At 55.6% G+C, this 27,527-nt stretch overlaps 1 protein-coding gene across 5 annotated transcripts in view; it reads right to left on the reverse strand.

The window, feature by feature from the left end:
• The window catches only part of Ctbp1 (C-terminal binding protein 1), a 44,446-nt gene extending 17,516 nt beyond the window's left edge, over nucleotides 1-26,930 (reverse strand). Inside the window, exons 1-3 of one of the 5 annotated variants that reach the window (XM_090343958.1) lie at nucleotides 26,784-26,929; nucleotides 8,977-9,165; nucleotides 7,995-8,125 (exon numbers count right to left, since the gene is read on the reverse strand). In XM_090343958.1, coding sequence (XP_090200084.1) covers nucleotides 7,995-8,052 — 58 coding nt within the window. In that variant the 5' untranslated portion in view covers nucleotides 8,053-8,125; nucleotides 8,977-9,165; nucleotides 26,784-26,929. Of the gene's footprint in view, nucleotides 1-7,994; nucleotides 8,126-8,976; nucleotides 9,166-26,783 lie in introns of all 5 variants that reach the window. The other 4 variants (XM_090343957.1, XM_090343956.1, XM_090343961.1 and 1 more) reach the window with 4 other exon arrangements.
• Nucleotides 26,931-27,527: the final 597 nt, after the last annotated feature.

Raw genomic sequence — 27,527 nt, forward strand, 5'->3', positions numbered from 1 at the left:
AGACATGAATGATGGAGGCTTTCTCATCCCATGAAACGTGAATGATGGAGGCCTTCTGCTCCCAATGACATGAATGATGGGGCCTTCACCTCTTAATGAGACATGAATGATGGAGGCCTTCCCCTCCCATGAGACATGAAGATGGAGGCCTTCTCCTCCCATGAGACATGAATGATGGAGGCCTTCTCCTCTCAATGAGACATGAATGATGGAGGCCTTCTCCTCCCAATGACATGAATGATGGAGGCCTTCACCTCTTAATGAGACATGAATGATGGAGACCTTCCCCTCCCATAAGACATGAATGATGGAGGCCTTCTCCTCCCATAAGACATGAATGATGGAGGCCTTCTCATCCCATGAGACATGAATGATGGAGGCCTTCTCTTCTCAATGAGACATGAATGATGGAGGCCTTCTCTTCTCATGAGACATGAATGATGGAGGCCTTCTCCTCTTAATGAGACATGAATGATGGAGGCCTTCTCCCCCCATTAGACATGAATGATGGAGGCCTTCTCCTCCCATGAGACATGAAGATGGAGGCCTTTTCCTGTCAATGAGACATGAGTGATGGAGGCCTTCTCCTCCTAATGACAAGAATGATGGAGGCCTTCTCCTCCTAATGACATGAATGATGGAGGCCTTCTCCTCTCAGGAGACATGAATGATGGAGGCCTTCTCCTCTCAATGAGACGTGAATGATGGAGGCCTTCTCCTCTCAATGACATGAATGATGGAGGCCTTCTACTCTCAATGAGACATGAATGATGGAGACCTTCTCCTCTCAATGACATGAATGATGGAGGCCTTCTCCTGTCAATGAGACATGAATAATGGAGGCCTTTTCCTGTCAATGAGACATGAATAATGGAGGCCTTTTCCTGTCAATGAGACATGAATGATGGAGGCCTTCTCCTCCTAACGACATGAAGATGGAGGCCTTCTCCTCCCAATGACATGAATGATAGAGGCCTTCTCCTCCCATGAGACATGAATGATGGAGGCCTTCCCCTCCCATGAGACATGAATGATGGAGGCCTTCTCCTCCCATGAGACATGAATGATGGAGGCCTTCCCCTCCCATGAGACATGAATGATGGAGGCCTTCTCTTCTCAATGAGACATGAATGATGGAGGCCTTCTCTTCTCAATGAGACATGAATGATGGAGGCCTTCCTCTCCCATGAGACATGAATGATGGAGGCCTTCTCCTCCCATGAGACATGAATGATGCAGGCCTTCTCCTCTCATGACACATGAATGATGGAGACCTTCTCATCCCATGAGACATAAATGATTGAGGTCTTCCCCTCTCAATGACACATGAATGATGGAGGCCTTCTCCTCCCATGAGACATGAATGATGGAGGCCTTCTCCTCCCATGAGACATGAATGATGCAGGCCTTCTCCTCTCATGACACATGAATGATGGAGACCTTCTCATCCCATGAGACATGAATGATGGAGGTCTTCCCCTCTCAATGACACATGAATGATGGAGGCCTTCTCCTCCCATGAGACATGAATGATGGAGGCCTTCTCATCCCATGAGACATGAAGGATGGAGGCCTTCTCCTCTCAATGACATGAATGATGGAGGCCTTCTCATCCCATGAGACATGAATGATGGAGGCCTTCTCCTCCCATGAGACATGAATGATGGTGGCCTTCTCATCCCATGAGACATGCATGATGGAGGACTTCTCCTCCCATGAGACATGAATGATGGAGGCCTTCTACTCTCAATGAGACATGAATGATGGAGACCTTCTCATCCCATGAGACATGAATGATGCAGGCCTTCTCCTCTCATGACACATGAATGATGGAGACCTTCTCATCCCATGAGACATGAATGATGGAGGTCTTCCCCTCTCAATGACACATGAATGATGGAGGCCTTCTCCTCCCATGAGACATGAATGATGGAGGCCTTCTCCTCCCATGAGACATGAATGATGGAGGCCTGCTCCTCTCATGAGACATGACTGATGGAGGCCTTCTCCTCTCAATGACACATGAATGATGGAGGACTTCTCCTCTCAATGAGACATGAATGATGGAGGCCTTCTCCTCCCATGAGACATGAATGATGGAGGCCTTCTCCTCCCAATGAGACATGAATGATGGAGGCCTTCTCCTCCCATGAGACATGAATGATGGAGGCCTTCCCCTCCCATGAGACATGAATGATGGAGGCCTTCCCCTCTCAATGAGACATGAATGATGGAGGCCTTCTCCTCTCAATGAGACATGAATGATGGAGGCCTTCTCCTCCCATGAGACATGAATGATGGAGGCCTTCTCCTCTCAATGAGACATGAATGATGGAGGCCTTCTCCTCTCAATGAGACATGAATGATGGAGACCTTCTCCTCTCATGAGACATGAATGATGGAGGCCTGCTCCTCCCATGAGACATGAATAATGAAGGCCTTCTCCTCTCAATGACACATGAATGATGGAGGCCTTCTCCTCTCAATGAGACTTGAATGATGGAGACCTTCTCCTCTCAATGAGACATGAATGATGTAGGCCTTCTCCTCTCAATGAGACATGAATGATAGAGGCCTTCTCCTCCCACTGAGAAGAATGATGGAGACCTCCTCCCATGAGACATGAATGATGGGGACCTTCCCCTCCCATGAGACGTGAATGATGGTGGCCTTCTCCTCCCATGAGACATGAATGATGGAGGCCTTTCCCTCTCAATGAGACATGAATGATGGAGGCCTTCTCCTGTCAATGAGACATGAATGATGGAGGCCTTCTCCTGTCAATGAGACATGAATGATGGAGGCCTTCTCCCATGAGACATAAATGATGAATGCCTTCTTTTCCCAATGAGACATGAATGATGGAGGCCTTCTCATCCCATGAGACATGAATGATAGAGGCCTTCCCTTCTCAATGAGACATGAATGATGGAGGCCTTCCCCTCTCAATGAGACATGAATGATGGAGGCCTTCTCCTCCCAATGACATGAACGATGGAGGCCTTCTCCTGTCAATGAGACATAAATGATGGAGACCTTCTCCTCTCAATGAGACCGAATGATGGAGGCCTGCCCCACCCATGACACATGAATGATGGAGGCCTTCTCCTCCCATGAGACATGAATGATGGAGGCCTTCTCCTCCCATGAGACATGAAGGATGGAGGCTTTCTCCTCTCAATGAGACATGAATGATGGAGGCCTTCTCCTCTCAATAAGACATGAATGATGGAGGCCTTCTCCTCCCATGAGACATGAATGATGGAGGCCTTCTCCTCTCAATGAGACATGAATGATGGAGCCCTTCTCTTCTCAATGAGACATGAATGATGGAGCCCTTCTCCTCCCAATGACATGAATGATGGGGCCTTCACCTCTTAATGAGACATGAATGATGGAGACCTTCCCCTCCCATAAGACATGAATGATGGAGGCCTTCTCCTCCCATAAGACATGAATGATGGAGGCCTTCTCATCCCATGAGACATGAATGATGGAGGCCTTCTCCTCTCAATGAGACATGAATGATCGAGGCCTCCCCCTCCCATGAGACATGAATGATGGAAGCCTTCTCATCCCATGAGACATGAATGATGGAGGCCTTCTCATCCCATGAGACTTGAATGATGGAGGCCTTCTCCTCTCAATGAGACATGAATGATGGAGGCCTTCTCCTCTCAATGAGACATGAATGATGGAGGCTTTCTCATCCCATGAAACGTGAATGATGGAGGCCTTCTCCTGTCAATGAGACATGAATGATGGAGGCCTTCCCCTCCCATGAGACATGAAGATGGAGGCCTTCTCCTCCCATGAGACATGAATGATGGAGGCCTTCTCCTCTCAATGAGACATGAATGATGGAGGCCTTCTCCTCCCAATGACATGAATGATGGAGGCCTTCACCTCTTAATGAGACATGAATGATGGAGACCTTCCCCTCCCATAAGACATGAATGATGGAGGCCTTCTCCTCCCATAAGACATGAATGATGGAGGCCTTCTCATCCCATGAGACATGAATGATGGAGGCCTTCTCTTCTCAATGAGACATGAATGATGGAGGCCTTCTCTTCTCATGAGACATGAATGAGGGAGGCCTTCTCATCCCATGAGACATGAATGATGGAGGCCTTCTCCTCTTAATGAGACATGAATGATGGAGGCCTTCTCCTCCCATGAGACATGAATGATGGAGGCCTTCTCCTCCCATGAGACATGAAGATGGAGGCCTTTTCCTGTCAATGAGACATGAGTGATGGAGGCCTTCTCCTCCTAATGACATGAATGATGGAGGCCTTCTCCTCCTAATGACATGAATGATGGAGGCCTTCTCCTCTCATGAGACATGAATGATGGAGGCCTTCTCCTCTCAATGAGACGTGAATGATGGAGGCCTTCTCCTCTCAATGACATGAATGATGGAGGCCTTCTACTCTCAATGAGACATGAATGATGGAGACCTTCTCCTCTCAATGACATGAATGATGGAGGCCTTCTCCTGTCAATGAGACATGAATAATGGAGGCCTTTTCCTGTCAATGAGACATGAGTGATGGAGGCCTTCTCCTCCTAATGACATGAATGATGGAGGCCTTCTCCTCCTAATGACGTGAATGATGGAGGCCTTCTCCTCTCATGAGACATGAATGATGGAGGCCTTCTCCTCCTAATGACATGAATGATGGAGGCCTTCTCCTCCTAACGACATGAAGATGGAGGCCTTCTCCTCCCAATGACATGAATGATAGAGGCCTTCTCCTCCCATGAGACATGAATGATGGAGGCCTTCCCCTCCCATGAGACATGAATGATGGAGGCCTTCTCCTCCCATGAGACATGAATGATGGAGGCCTTCCCCTCCCATGAGACATGAATGATGGAGGCCTTCCCCTCTCAATGAGACATGAATGATGGAGGCCTTCTCCTCTCAATGAGACATGAATGATGGAGGCCTTCTCCTCTCAATGACATGAATGATGGATGCCTTCTCCTGTCAATGAGACATGAATGATGAAGGCCTTCTCCTCCAATGAGACATGAATGATGAAGGCCTTCTCCTCCCAATGACATGAATGATGGAGGCCTTCTCCTCCCAATGACATGAATGATGGAGGCCTTCCCCTGCCATGAGACATGAATGATGGAGTCCTTCCCCTCTCAATGAGACATGAATGATGAAGGCCTTCTCCTCTCAATGAGACATGAATGATGGAGGCTTTCTCCTCTCAATGAGACATGAATGATGGAGGCCTTCTCCTCCCAATGACATGAATGATGGAGGCCTTCTCCTCCCAATGACATGAATGATGGAGGCCTTCTCCTCCCATGAGACATGAATGATGGAGGCCTTCTCCTCTCAATGAGACATGAATGATGGAGGCCTTCTCCTGTCAATGAGACATGAATGATGGAGGCCTTCTCCTGTCAATGAGACATGAATGTTGGAGGCCTTCTCCTGTCAATGAGACATGAATGATGGAGGCCTTCTCCTGTCAATGAGACATGAATGATGGAGGCCTTCTCCTGTCAATGAGACATGAGTGATGGAGGCCTTCTCCTCTCATGAGACATGAATGATGGAGGCCTTCTCCTCTCATGAGACATGAGTGATGGAGGCCTTCTCCTCCTAATGACATGAATGCTGGAGGCCTTCTCCTGTCAATGAGACATGAATAATGGAGGCCTTTTCCTGTCAATGAGCCATGAGCGATGGAGGCCTTCTCCTCCTAATGACATGAATGATGGAGGTCTTCTCCTGTCAATGAGACATGAATGATGAAGGCCTTCTCCTCCCAATGACATGAATGATGGAGGCCTTCTCCTCCCAATGACATGAATGATGGAGGCCTTCTCCTCCCATGAGACATGAATGATGGAGGCCTTCTCCTGTCAATGAGACATGAATGATGGAGGCCTTCTCCTGTCAATGAGACATGAATGATGGAGGCCTTCTCCTGTCAATGAGACATGAATGATGGAGGCCTTCTCCTGTCAATGAGATATGAATGTTGGAGGCCTTCTCCTGTCAATGAGACATGAATGATGGAGGCCTTCTCCTGTCAATGAGACATGAGCGATGGAGGCCTTCTCCTCCTAATGACATGAATGATGGAGGCCTTCTCCTGTCAATGAGACATGAATGATGGAGGCCTTCTCCTCCCAATGACATGAATGATGGAGGCCTTCTCCTCCCATGAGACATGAATGATGGAGGCCTTCTCCTGTCAATGAGACATGAATGATGGAGGCCTTCTCCTGTCAATGAGACATGAATGATGGAGGCCTTCTCCTCCCATGAGACATGAATGATGGAGGCCTTCTCCTGTCAATGAGACATGAATGATGGAGGCCTTCTCCTGTCAATGACACATGAATGATGGAGGCCTTCTCCTGTCAATGAGACATGAGTGATGGAGGCCTTCTCCTGTCAATGAGACATGAATGATGGAGGCCTTCTCCTCCTAATGACATGAATGATGGAGGCCTTCTCCTCCTAATGACATGAATGAGGGAGGCCTTCTCCTCCCTACAGCCATATGGAGGCCTTCTCCTTTCATGAAGCATGATGCAGGCTTTCTCCCATGAGACACGACAGAGGTGCTCTTCCCACAATGAAAGTCAATGAAGGCACTACACACATGGAGAAACAGTACACCGCCACGTGGTCACCAAAGGTACTGCCTGACTGCCTTGGGCTGGACAGAAGGCACCACTGGAGCCACAGCAGCCCCACTGCCATCAGGCATCCCAATAACCTCACAAAGTCCTTCCCAGGGGAACTGGCCATGGGGAGGCCCAGGGAAAGCTCAGAAGTGAACCCATGCAATCCCCCACTGAGCAGGTGGCAACTTCGCAGCAGCTGGATAGCAGCCAGTCCTGTGCTCTCTCCACACCTCTGCTATAGATACACAGAGGCACCAGAAGCACAGTAGCAGGAAGCAGGGAGTTCCTCACAGAACCCACCCCACAGGGGAGAGCTGGCTGACTCCCACAGAACACCACACCAGGTACAGCACGACCACAGGATGCTTGTGGTGTAAGCTCCTTGGCCTGGAGTTAAGACACCTGCTGCGCTGTTGCAGGGATCTTGCTGACTACCCTAGCACTAAGGGGTCTCCACCGTCCACCCCAGAGCTAGATGGGTCTCCACCGTCCACCCCAGAGCTAGACGGGTCTCCCCCGGCCACCCCAGAGCTAGACGGGTCTCCACCGGCCACCCCAGAGCTAGACGGGTCTCCACCGTCCACCCTAGAGCTAGACGGGTTTTCACAGGCACCCCAGAGCTAGACGGGTCTCCACCGTCCACCCCAGAGCTAGACGGGTCTCCACCGTCCACCCCAGAGCTAGACGGGTCTCCGCTGTCCACCCCAGAGCTAGGCCGGTCTCAATGATCACACCAGAATTAGATGGGTCTCCACTGACCACCCAGAACTAGGTTCCAGGTAATGCCAGGCCTAAGGGCTCCAGCTTTAGGTCGGTGATGCCCCTTCCAGGTGCACAGGCTCTAGCCGCTGCCCCAGAAGAGACTGCCACACTGGCCATGGACTGTCACATAGCACAGGTTCAAGACCAACCCTGCCACACCTAGGCACTGTGGTTTTCCTCTCCCTCAGGCTCTCTCCAGAAGGGGGTCATACTATGGTATCTATGCTCACCACTGTCTGTCACCATTAGGTGGCAGCAAGCGATGGGGTCACCTCCTTCAGCCAGGATTTGGACATAACAGTGCTGCTTAGTACTGAGGAAGGGATTTAGGACTGTGCTTTAGGAGAGCTGGTGACACCCACTTTTAGCATTCCTCCGCATTAATACCTGTAAGAACACAGACACTAATAACCCTGATCCAGAAGAGCTCCTCAAAGACCACAAAGCAAGTTCTTACAAGTGTCTGAAACCACTGCATGTAAGGTGACCAGCTGACCAGCAGGCTCACCTCAGAGCCTAAGCTCCTAGTCCACTCTGAAGGGTAAGGAGGGTGCTGCAAGACTCACAAGGGAGACAAACACCAGGCCCGGTCGTCTTCCACAGCCACACAGCCTGGGGCCTCATGTTGACAGAGCTTCGTCAGCAGGGGCTTTTCCTCAGTGCAGGTGGCCACGACGATGACAAAAGACCTGCCAAGCTGCAGTAAGTCTCAGCCATAGTACCACGGCCTGGGCTACGCTTCCTCAGAGCATTTCCCTGCCTAGGACACAGGGGACTGTAACAAGCACCAAAAAGCATATGCTAGGACTGCTTAGCTAAGACTAGGACTCCATGGGGCCTGCAGGAGCCCCACGCCTCGTCTGCTACAGTGGGAGACCTGGCGTGAGCACCCACACTCAGGCCTTTTGGGACATTTTTGGATACAAAATCTGAGCACCAAAGCTGTAAAAGGGCAAAGGGAACAGCCCACGTCCAACAGACGACTACAGAGAGCTATGGAGCGGGCCAGCAACCCTGCCTGCCGGGGACAACACAGCGATGAGTGGGGCAGCACATATATGAGGACACCTCTGCACCTGCTCACGGACAGAGCACTGGTGAGCACTGAGTGTCTACTCGGGATGGAGTAGTGGTGAGCACTGTGTCTACTTGGATGGAGTAGTGGTGAGCACTGTGTCTACTTGGATGGAGTAGTGGTGAGCACTGTGTCTGGTGTCTACTTGGATGGAGCTGTGGTGAGCACTGTGTCTGGTGTCTACTTGGATGGAGTAGTGATGAGCACTGTGTCTGGTGTCTACTTGGATGGAGTAGTGGTGAGCACTGTGTCTACTTGGATGGAGTAGTGATGAGCACTGTGTCTGGTGTCTTCTTGGATGGAGCTGTGGTGAGCACTGTGTCTGGTGTCTACTTGGATGGAGCCGTGGTGAGCACTGTGTCTGAGTGTCTACTCGGGGTGGAGCACTTTGGCACTCTTGGTACTGTGCAGCTGTGAGCTGTGAGCCTCTGCAGAGCAGCTTGGCACGCTGGACTCCAGGAGCCCCTACCAACCTGCCATTGCTCAAATGGGTCTGGGTTTCCACGACCATGAATTCGCCTGTGCAGAGCTTTTGGTCTTCAGAATGCCCGGCAGAACCGCGTCCTGTCCCGGAGCCTCCTCCACGTCTTACTGTCTCCAACCCAAGCTCTCAGGCTTCCATTCACAGCAGCCACGGAAGCCTGCATCGGGTCAAAGGCTTACTAAAAATCAAACACAAGAGAAATTAAAATGCCATTAAGTGCCAGCTCAAACTCAGACTCCAAGAGGCCCAGACGTGCTGCTTCCTCACCCCTGGCAGCGGCAGCCTCCAGCCTCCCTACCTGCCACACAAGGCCTCCAGTGGCCACAGCCCAGAGCTGCTGCCCTCCTAGAAGGCACGGTTCCAAGCCAAGTCTGGCCCCAGCGTCAACGACTCCCAGCTGGCTATGGCCCTAGGGGCCGTCTCTGGCCCAGCCAAGTGCTGTGTATGAAAATAAGTTGGCCACGTGGCAAGTCTTCCCCAGGGAGGGCTAGAGCCTGCGGGCTCGGGGAGAGGGGTGAGAGGAATGCATCCAGTGTACCACAGGACCAGAGGTCCACATGCTGGCTCTGGAACTTTCTGTCGCATGGTGACAGTTGCTGGCGTGTCAGGCTGGGAAGAGTCTTCTAGCAAGGCTGCTAGGGGAAGAGCCTCTCCAGCATCGAACCCAGACTCACCGTCTCTGCCTGGCTGCAAGCAAGGCCTGGTGCGGGACTGAGTGTGCCAGGGTGCTCGAACACACCTGGGCAGGGCTTCCAACCTGCAGCCCTGCGCACAGAGCACACGCAGCTGCCCCTGCTCTGCTTGTGGCACAGGGGCCAGCACCAGTGATGGGCTGGACGTCAAGCTGGCTGGGATACAGCCTGGCCTCAGTACCCTAGAATGACACAGGGAAACAAAACTACCTGTCTCTCCATGCTTCTGGGGACTTAGCAAGAGGGCCACATGTGGCCTCTGGCCCAGCATACAGTGTGTGCGGGGCAGCTTCCTTCCAGGCTACCCCCTCCAGCCTTCCCTGCTCCCAGCACAAGAACCACCTTGGGAGAAAGTATATGGGGGCTTGCTGCAGGTAATGCCATCCCAGCGGGCAAAGCAGCAGGGTGGCCCTGGGGACACATGCTGCCACAGGCTCCAGCCCCACCTCACGGGAGCTGCATGCCGCCCCCCCCCCAGCAGAGGGCAGCAGGCAAGGCTGGGGGCAGGGGAAGAATTGGAGGTGTGGGCCAGGCTGCCTGACCAGTCTTAACCTAGCCATGCGCTCATCTCCCAGCTGTCCACGGCTTGTCAGAGTGTATACGTCAATCAGTACTCAAACTCACCAGAGCGAGTCGACACTGGCTAACCCTTGTCAAAATCAGCTGCCCCACGGAGGAAGGCAAAGCTGGAAATGCTGCCTGAGTGGCTCAGACAACAGACCTGCAGCAGCTTCCAACACGCCTCCTCGTGCAGGCCTGCACAGGCCCACGATCAGCACGGACTCCTCGGCTGGCTCAGAGACAGATGTCCAGGAAGCAGCCCACAGCGTGGCCAGGCACAAGTCAGATCCAGGCTCCTCCTCACCCTCAGATCTCACTCCCCCCCTTCAGCCCCCAGAGGCTGGAAGAAAGAGGCAGCAGAAATGGGCAAGACATACTTCACCGGCGACTGATTCTCTATCTCAATGTCACCAGCAGGGGAGGGGCCAGGACAAGGAAGCGACCAGCAGTGGGGGGGGGACACTCAGGCCCAGGACACTGCTTCAGAGGCTGGCGAGAGGCCCAGCCAGCTTCAGACACCATCCTAACCCTAAGGCTGTGGCAGGTGTTAGGAAGGACACTCAAATGCTGGCCTTGAGGTATACGACTCGGAGGAGAGGGGGGTAAAATGGATGTCCTAGCCAGGTCTCAGCAGTCTACACCCACTCTCCAGTTAGCAGTGATCCTAGAAGGCCACTCTGTGCCTCTGACAGGTCTGGCTGGCTTATACCTGTAAAGAGGACGGCCAGCCCTTAGCAAAGCCATGTTCAGAGAGCAGAGCCAGGGCCCCAGGGCCCCAGGACCCAGCTTTGACGCTCGCTGCCCATCACTAGCCTCTGCAGAAACAACGTACAGGCAGGCATCTGTCCATGCAGCGGGAAAGGGGGGCCAGGAGCAGGCTTGACACCACCTGGACCTACACAGAGGGTCCCTGGAAGGTCTCCCAGACAGGTCCTGAGGGTGCCCGAAACCCGACACCAGAGAGGCAAGTTCACTGATGCTGTGGACACAAGTGGTGTCCACTCTCCCTTCCTGTGATCATGACGATCTGAAAAAGCCACAGCCACGGCACACCATGGCTGTGGGCTCAGAGGCCACATGCTGGCAGCAGTGCGTGACAGCCAGAGTGGATGCCAGAAGGCAGTGAGACCGAGAGCACACTCCTGCCTCTAGAAGAGTGATCCTGTGTTAGGGGCCACTCGCCAAACACAGGCCCAGAGTATCCCTGACCACGGCCTGTCCACCGGCCCAGCTGAACAGCTGCCTCAGACACAAGGCATCCAAGCCCCACACTGCCATCTAAAGTGACACCAGGACACCTAGCAGGAAGCCATTTGGTCCTCACCAGATAGGCTCCAGGGGCCACAGGGCTCCAGAAGTGGACCAGGTCTGGCTAGACATGCAGGAGGTATCATCTCAATGGCCAAGAGAAGTCAAATGGCACCTGGAGGTGGCTCAACCACAGGAGGGAGCCCTCTGAGTGCGTGCACACAGGGGGATTCTCAGTGTACACATGGGGGGACTCTCAATGTACACATGGGGATTCTCAGTGTACACATGGGGGGATTCTCAGTGTACACATGTGGATTCTCACTGTACACATGTGGATTCTCAGTGTACACATGGGGGATTCTCAGTGTACACATGGGGATTCTCAGTGTACACATGGGGATTCTCAGTGTACACATGGGGACTCTCACTGTACACATGTGGACTCTCAGTGTACACATGGGGGATTCTCAGTGTACACATGTGGACTCTCATGCACACATGGGGGATTCTCAGTGTACACATGTGGACTCTCAGTGTACACATGGGGGGATTCTCAGTGTACACATGGGGATTCTCAGTGTACACATGGGGATTCTCAGTGTACACATGGGATTCTCAGTGTACACATGGGGACTCTCAGTGTACACATGTGGATTCTCAGTGTACACATGGGGATTCTCAGTGTACACATGGGGACTCTCAGTGTACACATGGGGATTCTCAGTGTACACATGGGATTCTCAGTGTACACATGGGGACTCTCAGTGTACACATGTGGATTCTCAGTGTACACATGGGGATTCTCAGTGTACACATGGGGACTCTCAGTGTACACATGGGGATTCTCAGTGTACACATGGGGGGATTCTCAGTGTACACATGGGGATTCTCAGTGTACACATGGGGATTCTCAGTGTACACGTGGGGATTCTCAGTGTACACATGGGGATTCTCAGTGTACACATGGGGACTCTCAGTGTACACATGGGGGGATTCTCAGTGTACACATGGGGATTCTCAGTGTACACATGGGGATTCTCAGTGTACACATGGGGGGATTCTCAGTGTACATATGGGGATTCTCAGTGTACACATGGGGATTCTCAGTGTACACATGGGGATTCTCAGTGTACACATGGGGACTCTCAGTGTACACATGGGGACTCTCAGTGTACACATGTGGATTCTCAGTGTACACATGGGGACTCTCAGTGTACACATGGGGGGATTCTCAGTGTACACATGGGGACTCTCAGTGTACACATGGGGACTCTCAGTGTACACATGTGGATTCTCAGTGTACACATGGGGACTCTCAGTGTACACATGGGGGGATTCTCAGTGTACACATGGGGACTCTCAGTGTACACATGGGGACTCTCAGTGTACACATGGGGATTCTCAGTGTACACATGGGGACTCTCAGTGTACACATGGGGGGATTCTCAGTGTACACATGTGGACTCTCAGTGTACACATGTGGACTCTCAGCGTACACATGGGGATTCTCAGTGTACACATGGGGATTCTCAGTGTACACATGGGGATTCTCAGTGTACACATGTGGATTCTCAGTGTACACATAGGGACTCTCAGTGTACACATGGGGACTCTCAGTGTACACATGGGGATTCTCAGTGTACACATGGGGTTTCTCAGTGTACACATGGGGATTCTCAGTGTACACATGTGGATTCTCAGTGTACACATGGGGATTCTCAGTGTACACATGGGGTTTCTCAGTGTACACATGTGGATTCTCAGTGTACACATGTGGATTCTCAGTGTACACATGGGGACTCTCAGTGTACACATGGGGACTCTCAGTGTACACATGTGGATTCTCAGTGTACACATGGGGATTCTCAGTGTACACATGGGGACTCTCAGCACCTGGAGGTGGCTCAACCACAGGAGGGAGCCCTCTGAGTGCGTGCACACAGGGGGATTCTCAGTGTACACATGTGGATTCTCAGTGTACACATGTGGATTCTCAGTGTACACATGTGGATTCCCAGTGTACACATGTGGACTCTCAGTGTACACATCGGGACTCTCAGTGTACACATCGGGACTCTCAGTGTACACATGGGGACTCTCAGTGTACACAGGGGGACTCTCAGTGTACACATGGGGATTCTCAGTGTACACATGGGGACTCTCAGTGTACACATGGGGACTCTCAGTGTACACATATGGATTCTCAGTGTACACATGTGGATTCCCAGTGTACACATGTGGACTCTCAGTGTACACATCGGGACTCTCAGTGTACACATGGGGACTCTCAGTGTACACAGGGGGACTCTCAGTGTACACAGGGGGACTCTCAGTGTACACATGGGGACTCTCAGTGTACACATGTGGATTCTCAGTGTACACATGGGGACTCTCAGTGTGCACATGTGGATTCTCAGTGTACACATGGGGACTCTCAGTGTACACATGGGGACTCTCAGTGTACACATGGGGACTCTCAGGGTACACATGGGGACTCTCAGTGTACACATGGGGACTCTCAGTGTACACATGGGGACTCTCAGTGTACACATGGGGATTCTCAGTGTACACATGGGGACTCTCAGTGTACACATGGGGACTCTCAGTGTACACATATGGATTCTCAGTGTACACATGGGGACTCTCAGTGTACACATGGGGATTCTCAGGGTACACATGGGGATTCTCAGTGTACACATGGGGACTCTCAGTGTACACATGGGGATTCTCAGTGTACACATGGGGATTCTCAGTGTACACATGGGGATTCTCAGTGTACACATGGGGACTCTCAGTGTACACATGGGGGACTCTCAGTGTACACATGGGGATTCTCAGGGTACACATGGGGACTCTCAGTGTACACATGGGGATTCTCAGTGTACACATGTGGATTCTCAGTGTACACATGGGGATTCTCAGTGTACACATGGGGATTCTCAGTGTACACATGGGGACTCTCAGTGTACACATGGGGACTCTCAGTGTACACATGGGGGGATTCTCAGTGTACACATGGGGATTCTCAGTGTACACATGGGGACTCTCAGTGTACACATGGGGACTCTCAGTGTACACGTGGGGATTCTCAGTGTATACGTGGGGGATTCTCAGTGTACACGTGGGGGATTCTCAGTGTACACATGTGGATTCTCAGTGTACACATGGGGATTCTTAATGTGTACATGGGGATTCTCAGTGTACACATGGGGCGATCTCTGTGTGCAGAGACGGTTGTTTGCCTACACATACAACCCGCTTTGTTCAGGGAGCCACTTGCCCCTCCCCTGGTGGGTCTTCCTCTGCCACAGACCCCTGAACCCACCAGTGTTCTGGAGCTGGCAGCTGGCAGCGCTTGTAGCCTCAGGACCATGACAGCTGAAGGGAAGGGCCCCACAGGCGCAGGGGCAGGGGCCGCTGAGCCCTGTGGTATCCACGTGGGCCTCAAGACAGCACCACTGAGCTGCAGAGACCACACGCGGGCCAAACAGAAGTTCAAGGTGTGTGACAGAGGCAGAGAGGCCAGTGGGTGCAGACCCCATAGACAGCTCCACACACAGGCGCAGGAGCCCTGGCACAGACTGGCAGGGACACCGAGGTCAAGGAGAGCTGCTGAGACCTCAACTCCACATATAGAGGCCACAGTCATGACCCACACTCACGTGGAGGGTGGAGGTTGACGCACAGGAAATGGTTGGTGCAGGGATCCAGAAACTCTCAGACCATCTGGACAATTGTTGGTTAAATCTAGAGCTATTCCAAAATCAATATACTGGGTAAGAAATGGCGTGACAAGAGACAGCTGTGGAAAGCCTCCCTCAAGGACACCACAGTACCCAGGACCAGAGGCCGCCTGCGCCCGTGACAGGCCCAGTGGAGCCCCCCTGACAGCTCAGGCATCTTGGCCAGTGCACACGGCCAGCCACAGCCCTGGTCACTTTTTTTTTTTTGGTGGGACTTGAACTCTGGGCCTGGGCGCTGTCCCTGAGCTTTTCAGCTCAAAGCAACCGCCCTACCCCTAGAGCCACAGCACCACTCCTAGATTTCTGGTGGTTTATTGAAGATAAGTCTCATGGACTTTAGTGCCTGGGCTGGGTTTGAACCTTGATTCTCAAATCTCAGCCTCCTGAGTAGCTAGGATTACAGGCATGAGCCACCACACCCCGTTTTTGTTTCATTTTGTAAATCCTGGGTCTTGAACTTGGGACTTGGGCACTGTCTTTGGGCTGGAGCTCTACCACTTGAGCCACAGCACCACTTCCAGCTTTTTCTGTGTATGTGGTACTGAGGAATCCAATCCAGGGCTTTGTGTACGCTAGGCGAGCACTCTACCACTAGGACAGGCTCCCAGCCCCAACCCTGCCCACTTCTGACTCAAAGCCTGCCCCTGCTCCTCTCCAGGTGCAGTGACCATCCACCCTGGCCTCACCTGCTGAGGGCCCAACTGAGCGGCTGTGGCCATGCACTCTCCACACCCATGTCCATCCAAAAGCTTGCAGCTCTCTCACTAAGAACTTTTGCCCCCAACCTGGGAACTGCCGCTGGTCCTCCACCAGGACCAAGTCCTCTCGCGGCCGTCTGCACCGTCTTCAAGGCTCCCTGGGAGCGGGATCTCCAGCAGGGACGGGGTGCCACTCCTCTGGCCAGCAGTGTCACTGGCTCTCCTCTCACCTGCTTCCACCCCCCCGTCCCTTTTTATGTGGAGTGTGTGTGTGTGTGTGCCCCTGCATGCCAGTCCTGGGGCTTGAACTCGGGGCCTGGGCACTGTCCCTGAGCTCCTCTATTTAAGGCTAGTGCTTTGGCCTCACCCTCTCCTAAGCACAGACCCCTATGGGCTAAATATCACTCGGGTTACACACTAACCTGAGCAACTCTGGACATCTCCTGGCCCTTTGTCCTGCCTAGGCCTGAAAGCCCAAGGAAAGGGCCTGGCTGTGTCACTCAGATGGACACTGGGGAGTGAGTGGGTGCTAAACATGGCCCAAGATGGAGCCACAGGGTGTCATCAGTACCTTCCAGCAGCAGGCACCAGGGCCACGCTCCCTGGGTAAGAACAGCTGGGAACCCCAGCAAGACGGAGGCTGTCCTGCATGCACCATGCTGCAGGACAGGACAGACAGGATGGAAATGAGGGTGCACAAGCACATCTCCTTCCACAGATGCCGCGGCTTCAGAGCCCAATGCAGGAGGACCATGTGTACACATCGTGTACACACTGTGGACACGTCATGTACATGTCCAGCACACGCACACACAGGGAGTACAAGGCTGAGTACCAGAGAGCACTGTTCATCCCACAGCAGCCAAGAAGGGGGGCTGTCCTCTGCCTGCCTGCTCCAGATACCTTGCAGAGGCCAAAGGAAGCTCGACCTCACAGCTTTACAGAGCCCACACTCTGAAGACCGGCTCCACATAGTACAGCACTGTGTGTTTTCCCGCTGCCTATGGTGGCATGAGAGCACACGGCTGCCACCTGTGGAGGAGGCAGCAGGGCCCAGGAGGGGGCAGAGAGGGCCGAGTCCCCTGCCATTCATGTCCAAGATGGAGCACCAGTAGCTCCAGGCCCCCCGGGCCACCCAACCTGCTGAGGCTCCCTAGCCTCTCCAGGCCAAGGTCTTAGAGGTAAGGCTGAGCAAAAGCCCTCTCCTACATCAGCCTGAGAGCTGGCCATGTCACCCTCCTGCTGGCTGGGGACCTGTGGGGCCCCAGGGGAGGGGCTCACAGCAGCTAATACCAGCTTGGCTTGATGCCTCCCTGACCAGCGGTGTCTCTGCAGGCCTTGGATTTGTACAAAAGCAGCCAGCGATGACTCTCCAGACACCACGCCACCGCCCCAGCCAGGCTCTACAAGGTGGTGAGCGACGTGGGCAGGTCACCCTGAGGGTGAGAGTGTGGCAGACACCTGCTGCAGGAAAACCAGGGCTAGAGAGCTGGGTGCATCCTCACACGTGGCTGTCACCACGGCAGCTGGACACACACACACACTCACATACACTCATACATGGCTCTCACCATGAGAACTGGACTCACACACACACACAGCTCTCACCACGGGAGCTGGACACACACACACACTCACATACACTCATACATGGCTCTCACCATGAGAACTGGACTCACACACACACACAGCTCTCACCACGGGAGCTGGACTCACACACACACACACATACACTCACACACACAGCTCTCACCACGGGAGCTGGACACACACACACACACACACACACATACACTCACACACACAGCTCTCACCACGGGAGCTGGACTCACACACACACACACATAGCTCTTACCACGGGAGCTGGACATACACACACACACACATACACTCACACAGCTCTCACCACGGGAGCTGGACACACACACACACACACACACACATACACTCACACACACAGCTCTCACCACGGGAGCTGGACTCACACACACACACACATAGCTCTTACCACGGGAGCTGGACATACACACACACACACATACACTCACACAGCTCTCACCACGGGAGCTGGACACACACACACACACACACATACACTCACACAGCTCTCACCACGGCAGCTGGACACACACACACACACACACTCACATACACTCACACATACAGCTCTCACCACGGGAGCTGGACACACACACACTCACACACAGCTCTCACCACGGGAGCTGGACACACACACACACACACACACACACACACACATACACTCACACAGCTCTCACCACGGGAGCTGGACACACACACACACACACACATACACTCACACAGCTCTCACCACGGCAGCTGGACACACACACACACACACACTCACATACACTCACACATACAGCTCTCACCACGGGAGCTGGACACACACACACTCACACACAGCTCTCACCACGGGAGCTGGACACACACACACACACACACACACATACACTCACACAGCTCTCACCACGGGAGCTGGACAGACACACACACACACACACACACACACACTCACACAGCTCTCACCACGGGAGCTGGACACACACACACACACACATACACTCACACATACAGCTCTCACCACGGGAGCTGGACACACACACACACACACACACACACACAGCTCTCACCACGGGAGCTGGACACACACACACACACACATACACTCACACACGCAGCTCTCACCACGGGAGCTGGACTCACACACACAGCTCTCACCACGGGAGCTGGACACACACACACACACACACACACACACACACACAGCTCTCACCACGGGAGCTGGACAGACACACACACACACACACATACACTCACACACACAGCTCTCACCACGGGAGCTGGACTCACACACACACACACACACCTCTCGCCCACAAAGGTCACTGCCATTCAAGGACCCTGGGTACGACCCACTTTCAGGAGAAATGTCTAGACAGCAAAATCAATTCAGCCCACGCTGTGTGTTTCCTCGCTCAGCACCCTACATCCAGCCACCATGAACCTGAAGCCATGCTATCCAACACCACCCAGGCCAAGTTCTCATTCTCACTACAAGCAGCGTCAAAGTGCTGCCTCTTCTGTTTCTTTTGTGTGCTCCTGAGACAGTCTTCATATGTTCCTAGACTGTCTCCGCCTGCCTGGGCTAGGACTGCAGGTGGCCTGTGTGGGGACAGGAGTGTGCCACCACGCCCACAGCCATGCAGTTCTGTATGTCATGTGGGGAAGCTGGTGTGATTGGGTCGCCTGCACAGGGCTCTACCTGCAGAGTTCTCAGGCTGGCACGCTGCCTCCCCAGCACCTGGATCCCTGCAGGGCACTGGCCACAGGAAGCTCAAAAGGGCAGGTGGGAAAGAGCAGACAACTGCTCTCTGGAAAGGGAAGGGGAGGCGGGGTCACACCCTGGAGTCCTGGGGCACTTCCTGGACTTCTGAAGTGAGGCCGTACAGTCTATCGCCAGCAAGTCCAGTGTCAAGTGACAGCTGGCCAGATAACCAAACGTTGTACCACAGAGCAGTGGCTCGCAGCCCGGAAAGAAACAGACAGGCCTTGGCAGAACCCACCACACCATTGGCCTCAACTTGGGCACTTCCAGGAGCTCAGCACATGGCAGGACCAAGCCTACAGTCCCGAACACCCCAGCTGCACTTCCCTGCCCTCCAAGGCTTTAGAAAAGGGGGGCTGCACTCCATTGGGCAGATCTGGCACCCACCTCACACTGCTCAAGAAAGCAAAGCAGCTAGCGACGGCTGAACAGGATGAGCCTGCAGGGACCATGAGCACCCCAGAAGACCAGTGGAGCCCTCCAAAACCTGCCTGCAGTCAACTCCAGAGCTACAACTTGTGCTTGAGGATGGAGCAGAAAACACAGAAAAGAAGAGCTGCTGCCCAAGTGAGGTGAGGAGCACAGACAGGGCTCAGCCAGCTGCAGGCCCGTGGGGGAGAGGATGGGGAGGAGAGACCAGAGACTGGGAGCGAGGACAGTCATCGTGGAGGTCCTTCCATGTCACCTACAACTAACACCACCTGGTACTGACACCACAGGCATGGAAGCCGACACCCAGGTCCCAGAGCACAGTAGAGCAGACCTAAGTCATAAAAACAGTCAAAACAGAGAGCTGCTCAGAGCTGTCCCTGGACCTGGCTCAGCCTCACATGGCAGATGGGGACACAGCCACACTCTGGCCTGGGCCACCAGTCACTGCTCCGAGGAGCACACCACCTTTGGGAACAGACCAGAGGTCTGAGTGCCAGCCCACTGAGGACATCCTTCTCACTCGCTTAGGGTGGACGTGTGTCCTGTGTGTGCTTGTGGTAAAGAAGGCATACGGGGGGCTGACGACTGGATAACTGCCTAACTGCCCTGGTCTCAGGTCCCACTTACAGTCTAACCAGGAGGAAGAAGCCCTGACTTCTCACAGGCAGGCAGACCTGCCGTCCAGAGAGACAGACAGAGACACACACACACAGACACACACTCACACATGCACACACCCTGCCCTGCACACACATACACACACATACACACACTCACACATGCACACACCCTGCCCTGCAGACACACACCCTGCCCTACACACACACACAGACACACACTTACACATGTACACACCCTGCCCTGCACACACACACAGACACACACACACATGCACACACCCTGCCCTGCAGACACACACCCTGCCCTACACACACACAGACACACACTCACACATGCACACACCCTGCCCTGCAGTCACACACCCTGCCCTACACACACACACAGACACACATTCACACATGCACACACCCTGCCCTGCACACACACACACAGACACACACACACATGCACACACCCTGCCCTGCAGACACACACCCTGCCCTACACACACACACAGACACACACTCACACATGCACACACCCTGCCCTGCAGACACACACCCTGCCCTACACACACACAGACACACATTCACACATGCACACACCCTGCCCTGCACACACACACACAGACACACACACACATGCACACACCCTGCCCTGCAGACACACACCCTGCCCTACACACACACAGACACACACTCACACATGCACACACCCTGCCCTGCAGACACACACCCTGCCCTACACACACACACAGACACACACTCACACATGCACACACCCTGCCCTGCAGACACACACCCTGCCCTACACACACACAGACACATATTCACACATGCACACACCCTGCCCTGCAGACACACACACAGACACACACACACATGCACACACCCTGCCCTGCAGACACACACCCTGCCCTACACACACACACACTCACACATGCACACACCCTGCCCTGCACACACATACACACACATACACACACTCACACATGCACACACCCTGCCCTGCAGACACACACCCTGCCCTACACACACACAGACACACACTTACACATGTACACACCCTGCCCTGCACACACACACAGACACACACACGCACACACCCTGCCCTGCAGACACACACCCTGCCCTACACACACACAGACACACACTCACACATGCACACACCCTGCCCTGCAGACACACACCCTGCCCTACACACACACACAGACACACATTCACACATGCACACACCCTGCCCTGCACACACACACAGACACACACACACATGCACACACCCTGCCCTGCAGACACACACCCTGCCCTACACACACACACAGACACACACTCACACATGCACACACCCTGCCCTGCAGACACACATCCTGCCCTACACACACACAGACACACATTCACACATGCACACACCCTGCCCTGCACACACACACACAGACACACACACACATGCACACACCCTGCCCTGCAGACACACACCCTGCCCTACACACACACACAGACACACACTCACACATGCACACACCCTGCCCTGCAGACACACACCCTGCCATACACACACATACACACACTCACACATGCACACACCCTGCCCTGCACACACACACACAGACACACACACACATGCACACACCCTGCCCTGCAGACACACACCCTGCCCTACACACACACACACTCACACATGCACACACCCTGCCCTGCAGACACACACCCTGCCCTACACACACACACAGACACACATTCACACATGCACACACCCTGCCCTGCACACACACACACAGACACACACATGCACACACCCTGCCCTGCAGACACACACCCTGCCCTACACACACACACACTCACACATGCACACACCCTGCCCTGCAGACACACACCCTGCCCTGCAGACACACAGACACACTCACACATGCACACACCCTGCCCTGCAGACACACACCCTGCCCTACACACACACACAGACACACATTCACACATGCACACACCCTGCCCTGCACACACACACACAGACACACACACACATGCACACACCCTGCCCTGCAGACACACACCCTGCCCTACACACACACACAGACACACACTCACACATGCACACACCCTGCCCTGCAGACACACACCCTGCCCTACACACACACACAGACACACACTCACACATGCACACACCCTGCCCTGCACACACACACACAGACACACACACACATGCACACACCCTGCCCTGCAGACACACACCCTGCCCTACACACACACAGACACACACTCACACATGCACACACCCTGCCCTGCAGACACACACCCTGCCCTACACACACACAGACACACATTCACACATGCACACACCCTGCCCTGCACACACACACACAGACACACACACACATGCACACACCCTGCCCTGCAGACACACACCCTGCCCTACACACACACACACTCACACATGCACACACCCTGCCCTGCAGACACACACCCTGCCCTGCAGACACACAGACACACTCACACATGCACACACTGTGCCCTGCAGACACACACACAGACACACACTCACACATGCACACACCCTGCCCCGCACACACTCACACATGCACACACCCTGCCCTGCACACACACCCTGCCCTGCACACACACACTCACACATGCACACACCGTGCCCTGCACACAGACACACTCACATGCACACACTGTGCCCTGCAGACACACACAGACATACACATGCACACACCGTGCCCTGCAGACACACACACACACCCACATGCACACACCCTGCCCTGCACACAGACACACTCACACATGCACACACCCTGCCCTCCAACACACTCACATACACCCTGCCCTCCAACACACACTCACATGCACACACCCTGCCCTGCATACACACACTCACATGCACACACCCTGCCCCGCACACACACACAGACACACACTCACACATGCACACATCCTGCCCTGCACACACACCCTGCCCTGCACACACACACATTCACACATGCACACACTGTGCCCTGCACACACACAGACACACACTCACACATGCACACACTGTGCCCTGCAGACACATACACAGACACACACATGCACACACCGTGCCCTGCACACACAGACACACACTCACACATGCACACACCGTGCCCTGCACACACAGACACACTCACACATGCACACACCCTGCCCTCCAACACACACACATGCACACACCCTGCCCTCCAACACACACACTCACATGCACACACCCTGCCCTGCACACACGCTCACACATGCACACACCCTGCCCTGCACACACACACACTCACACATGCACACACCATGCACTGCACACACACACATGCACACACCCTGCCCTGCACACACACACACACACTCACACATGCATACACCCTGCCCTGCACACACATTCACACACACTCACACATGCACACACCATGCCCTGCACACACACTCACACATGCCCACACCGTGCCCTGCACACACACTCACACACACACTCACTCACACACCCTGCCCTGCACACACACTCACACACGCACACACCCTGCCCTGTACACACACATACACACTCACATGCACACACCCTGCCCTGCACACACACAGACACACATGCACACACCCTGCCCTGCACACACTCACACATGCACACACCCTGCCCTGCACACCACTCACATGCACACACCCTGCCCTGCACACACACACAGACACACACACACATGCACACACCCTGCCCTGCACACACAGACTCACACATGCACACACCCTGCCCTGCACACACTCACACATGCACACACCCTGCACGCACACACTCACACATGCACACACCCTGCCCTGCACACAGACACACACACAGACTCACACATGCACACAGCCTGCCCTGCACACACACACTCACACATGCACACACCCTGCCCTGCACACACAGACTCACACATGCACACAGCCTGCCCTGCACACACACACTCACACATGCACACACCCTGCCCTGCACACACACACTCACACATGCACACAGCCTGCCCTGCACACACACACTCACACATGCACACACCCTGCCCTGCACACACAGCCACTCACACATGCACACACCCTGCCCTGCACACACAGACTCACACATGCACACACCCTGCCCTGCACACACTCACTCACACATGCACACACCCTGCCCTGCACACACACTCACTCACATATGCACACACCCTGCCCTGCACACACAGACTCACACATGCACACACCCTGCCCTGCACACACACTCACACATGCACACACCCTGCCCTGCACACACTCACTCACACATGCACACACCCTGCCCTGCACACAGACTCACACATGCACACACCCTGCCCTGCACACACTTACTCACACATGCACACACCCTGCCCTGCACACACTCACTCACACATGCACACACCCTGCCCTGCACACACACTCACTCACACATGCACACACCCTGCCCTGCACACACAGACTCACACATGCACACACCCTGCACACACACTCACTCACATATGCACACACCCTGCCCTGCACACACAGACTCACACATGCACACACCCTGCACACACACACTCACACATGCACACACCCTGCCCTGCACACACAGACTCACACATGCACACACCCTGCCCTGCACACACAGACTCACACATGCACACACCCTGCACACACACACACTCACACATGCACACACCCTGCACGCACACACTCACACATGCACACACCCTGCCCTGCACACAGACACACACACACACACTCACACATGCACACAGCCTGCCCTGCACACACTCACACATGCACACACCCTGCCCTGCACACACACACACTCACACATGCACACACCCTGCCCTGCACACACACTTACTCACACATGCACACACCCTGCCCTGCACACACACACTCACACATGCACACACCCTGCACACACACTCACACACACTGCACACACACTCACACATGCACACACCCTGCCCTGCACACACACTCACACATGCACACACCCTGCCCTGCACACACACTCACTCACACATGCACACACCCTGCCCTGCACACACACTCACACATGCACACACCCTGCCCTGCACACACACTCACTCACACATGCACACACCCTGCCCTGCACACAGACTCACACATGCACACACTCTGCACACACACTCACACATGCACACACCCTGCCCTGCACACACAGACTCACACATGCACACACCCTGCACACACACTCACTCACACATGCACACACCCTGCCCTGCACACACAGAATCACACATGCACACACCCTGCACACACACTCACTCACACATGCACACACCCTGCACACACACTCACTCACATGCACACACCCTGCCCTGCACACACACTCACATGCACACACCCTGCCCTGCACACACAGACTCACACATGCACACACCCTGCCCTGCACACACAGACTCACACATGCACACACCCTGCCCTGCACACACCCTGCCCTGCACACAGACTCACACATGCACACACCCTGCACACACAGACTCACACATGCACACACCCTGCACACACACTCACTCACACATGCACACACCCTGCCCTGCACACAGACTCACACATGCACACAGCCTGCCCTGCACACACACACTCACACATGCACACACCCTGCCCTGCACACACACTCACTCACACATGCACACACCCTGCCCTGCACACAGACTCACACATGCACACACCCTGCCCTGCACACAGACTCACACATGCACACACCCTGCCCTGCACACACACTCACATGCACACACCCTGCCCTGCACACACAGACTCACACATGCACACACCCTGCCCTGCACACACAGACTCACACATGCACACACCCTGCCCTGCACACACAGACTCACACACACACACTCACACTCACACACACACACTCACACTCACACACGCACGCGCGCTCTCACGGCCTGCAGCTCAGCTCCCCAGGCTGGCCCAGGTGTCGCAGGCCTCACGGGAGCCCGGGGCCCACGCGGCGGCAGGGCCGGGCCAGCCCGGGGCGGGGTCGGGCCTCCGGGCCTCCGGGCCTCCGGGCCTCCCGCCGCGCCGGCAGCGCCCTCCGCGGGTGACGGGGCTCCCGCCCTCGGCCCCGCCCCGCCCCGCCCCGCCCCGGGGGCAGCCGCCCGCGTCCCCGGCCGAGGCCGCCGCCCCTCCTCCGCCCCTCCGCCGCCGCGGGACGCTCGGGCGCCGCCCCACGCCGGCCTCCCGGAGGCCGCGCGGCTCTGGCCGCCGCCGGCCACGGAGCCGGGTCCCGGGAGGCCGCGCCGCCCCGCCGCCCGCCGCCCCTTTGTCACCTGGGCGGGGGGAGGGGCGGGCCTCCCCGCGCCTGCGCAGTGCCCCGCGGCCGCTCCGCCCCCGGCGCGCGCCCCCCGCGCGCACGCGCACCGCATACAAAGCCGCCGCCGCCGCCGCCGCCGCCGCGCGCGCCCGGCCGCCCCGCCCCCGCCCCCGCCCGCGGCCGGAAGTGCGCGCGCGCGGCCTTACCGAGAGGCAGGCCCTTGTTGAGCAAGTGCGAGCTGCCCATTGAAAGACGCGGGCGGCCGCCGGCCCGGCAGGTCCAGCGCGCTCCGCCGCCGCGAGCCCCGCGCCTGGGGCGGCCTCGGCGCCGTCCGCCGCTCCGCCCGCCCGCCTGCGCCCGGGCACCGCCGCGCCGAGCCGCCGCCGCCGCGCCGCCAGCCGCGCTCCGACCGACGAGCGGGCGGGGACGCGGGCGCGCGCGCGGGCGGGGCCTCGGTTGGTCTCGTGGTTGCCGGCGAGGCGGCGGGCGGGCGGGCGCGGGCGGGCGGCTCGGGGCCGGGGCCGGGGCCGCGCCCAGGCGGGGTCGGCCGGCCGCGGGGGCCCGGACCAGGGGCGCTGGGCCGCGACTCTAAACTCCCAGGAGTGGCCGCTCCGAGGAGGCCCAGGCGGGGCCGGCCTGGAAGGGGCCGGGCGGGGTGTGAGTGCCCTTCCCCCGGAGGACAGCCCGACCCCGGGGCCGGCCCCGAACCCCGGGATGCGTGCCGACCCCGGGGACCGGGCCCTGAACCCCCAGAACCTTCCTGACCCCGGGGGCCGGGCCACGAACTCCCCAGAGAACCTTCCCGACCCCGGGGGCCAGGCCCCGAACCCCCCAGAGAACCTTTCCGAGCCCGGGGGCCGGGCCCTGAACCCCCAGAGAACCTTCCCAACCCCAGGGGCCGGGCCACGAACCCCCCAGAGAACCTTCCCGACCCCGGTGGTCAGGCCCCG

Source organism: Megascapheus bottae, chromosome 13 (assembly GCF_031878675.1).
Source record: "Megascapheus bottae isolate mThoBot1 chromosome 13, mThoBot2.hap1, whole genome shotgun sequence".
Classification (NCBI taxonomy): domain Eukaryota; kingdom Metazoa; phylum Chordata; class Mammalia; order Rodentia; family Geomyidae; genus Megascapheus; species Megascapheus bottae.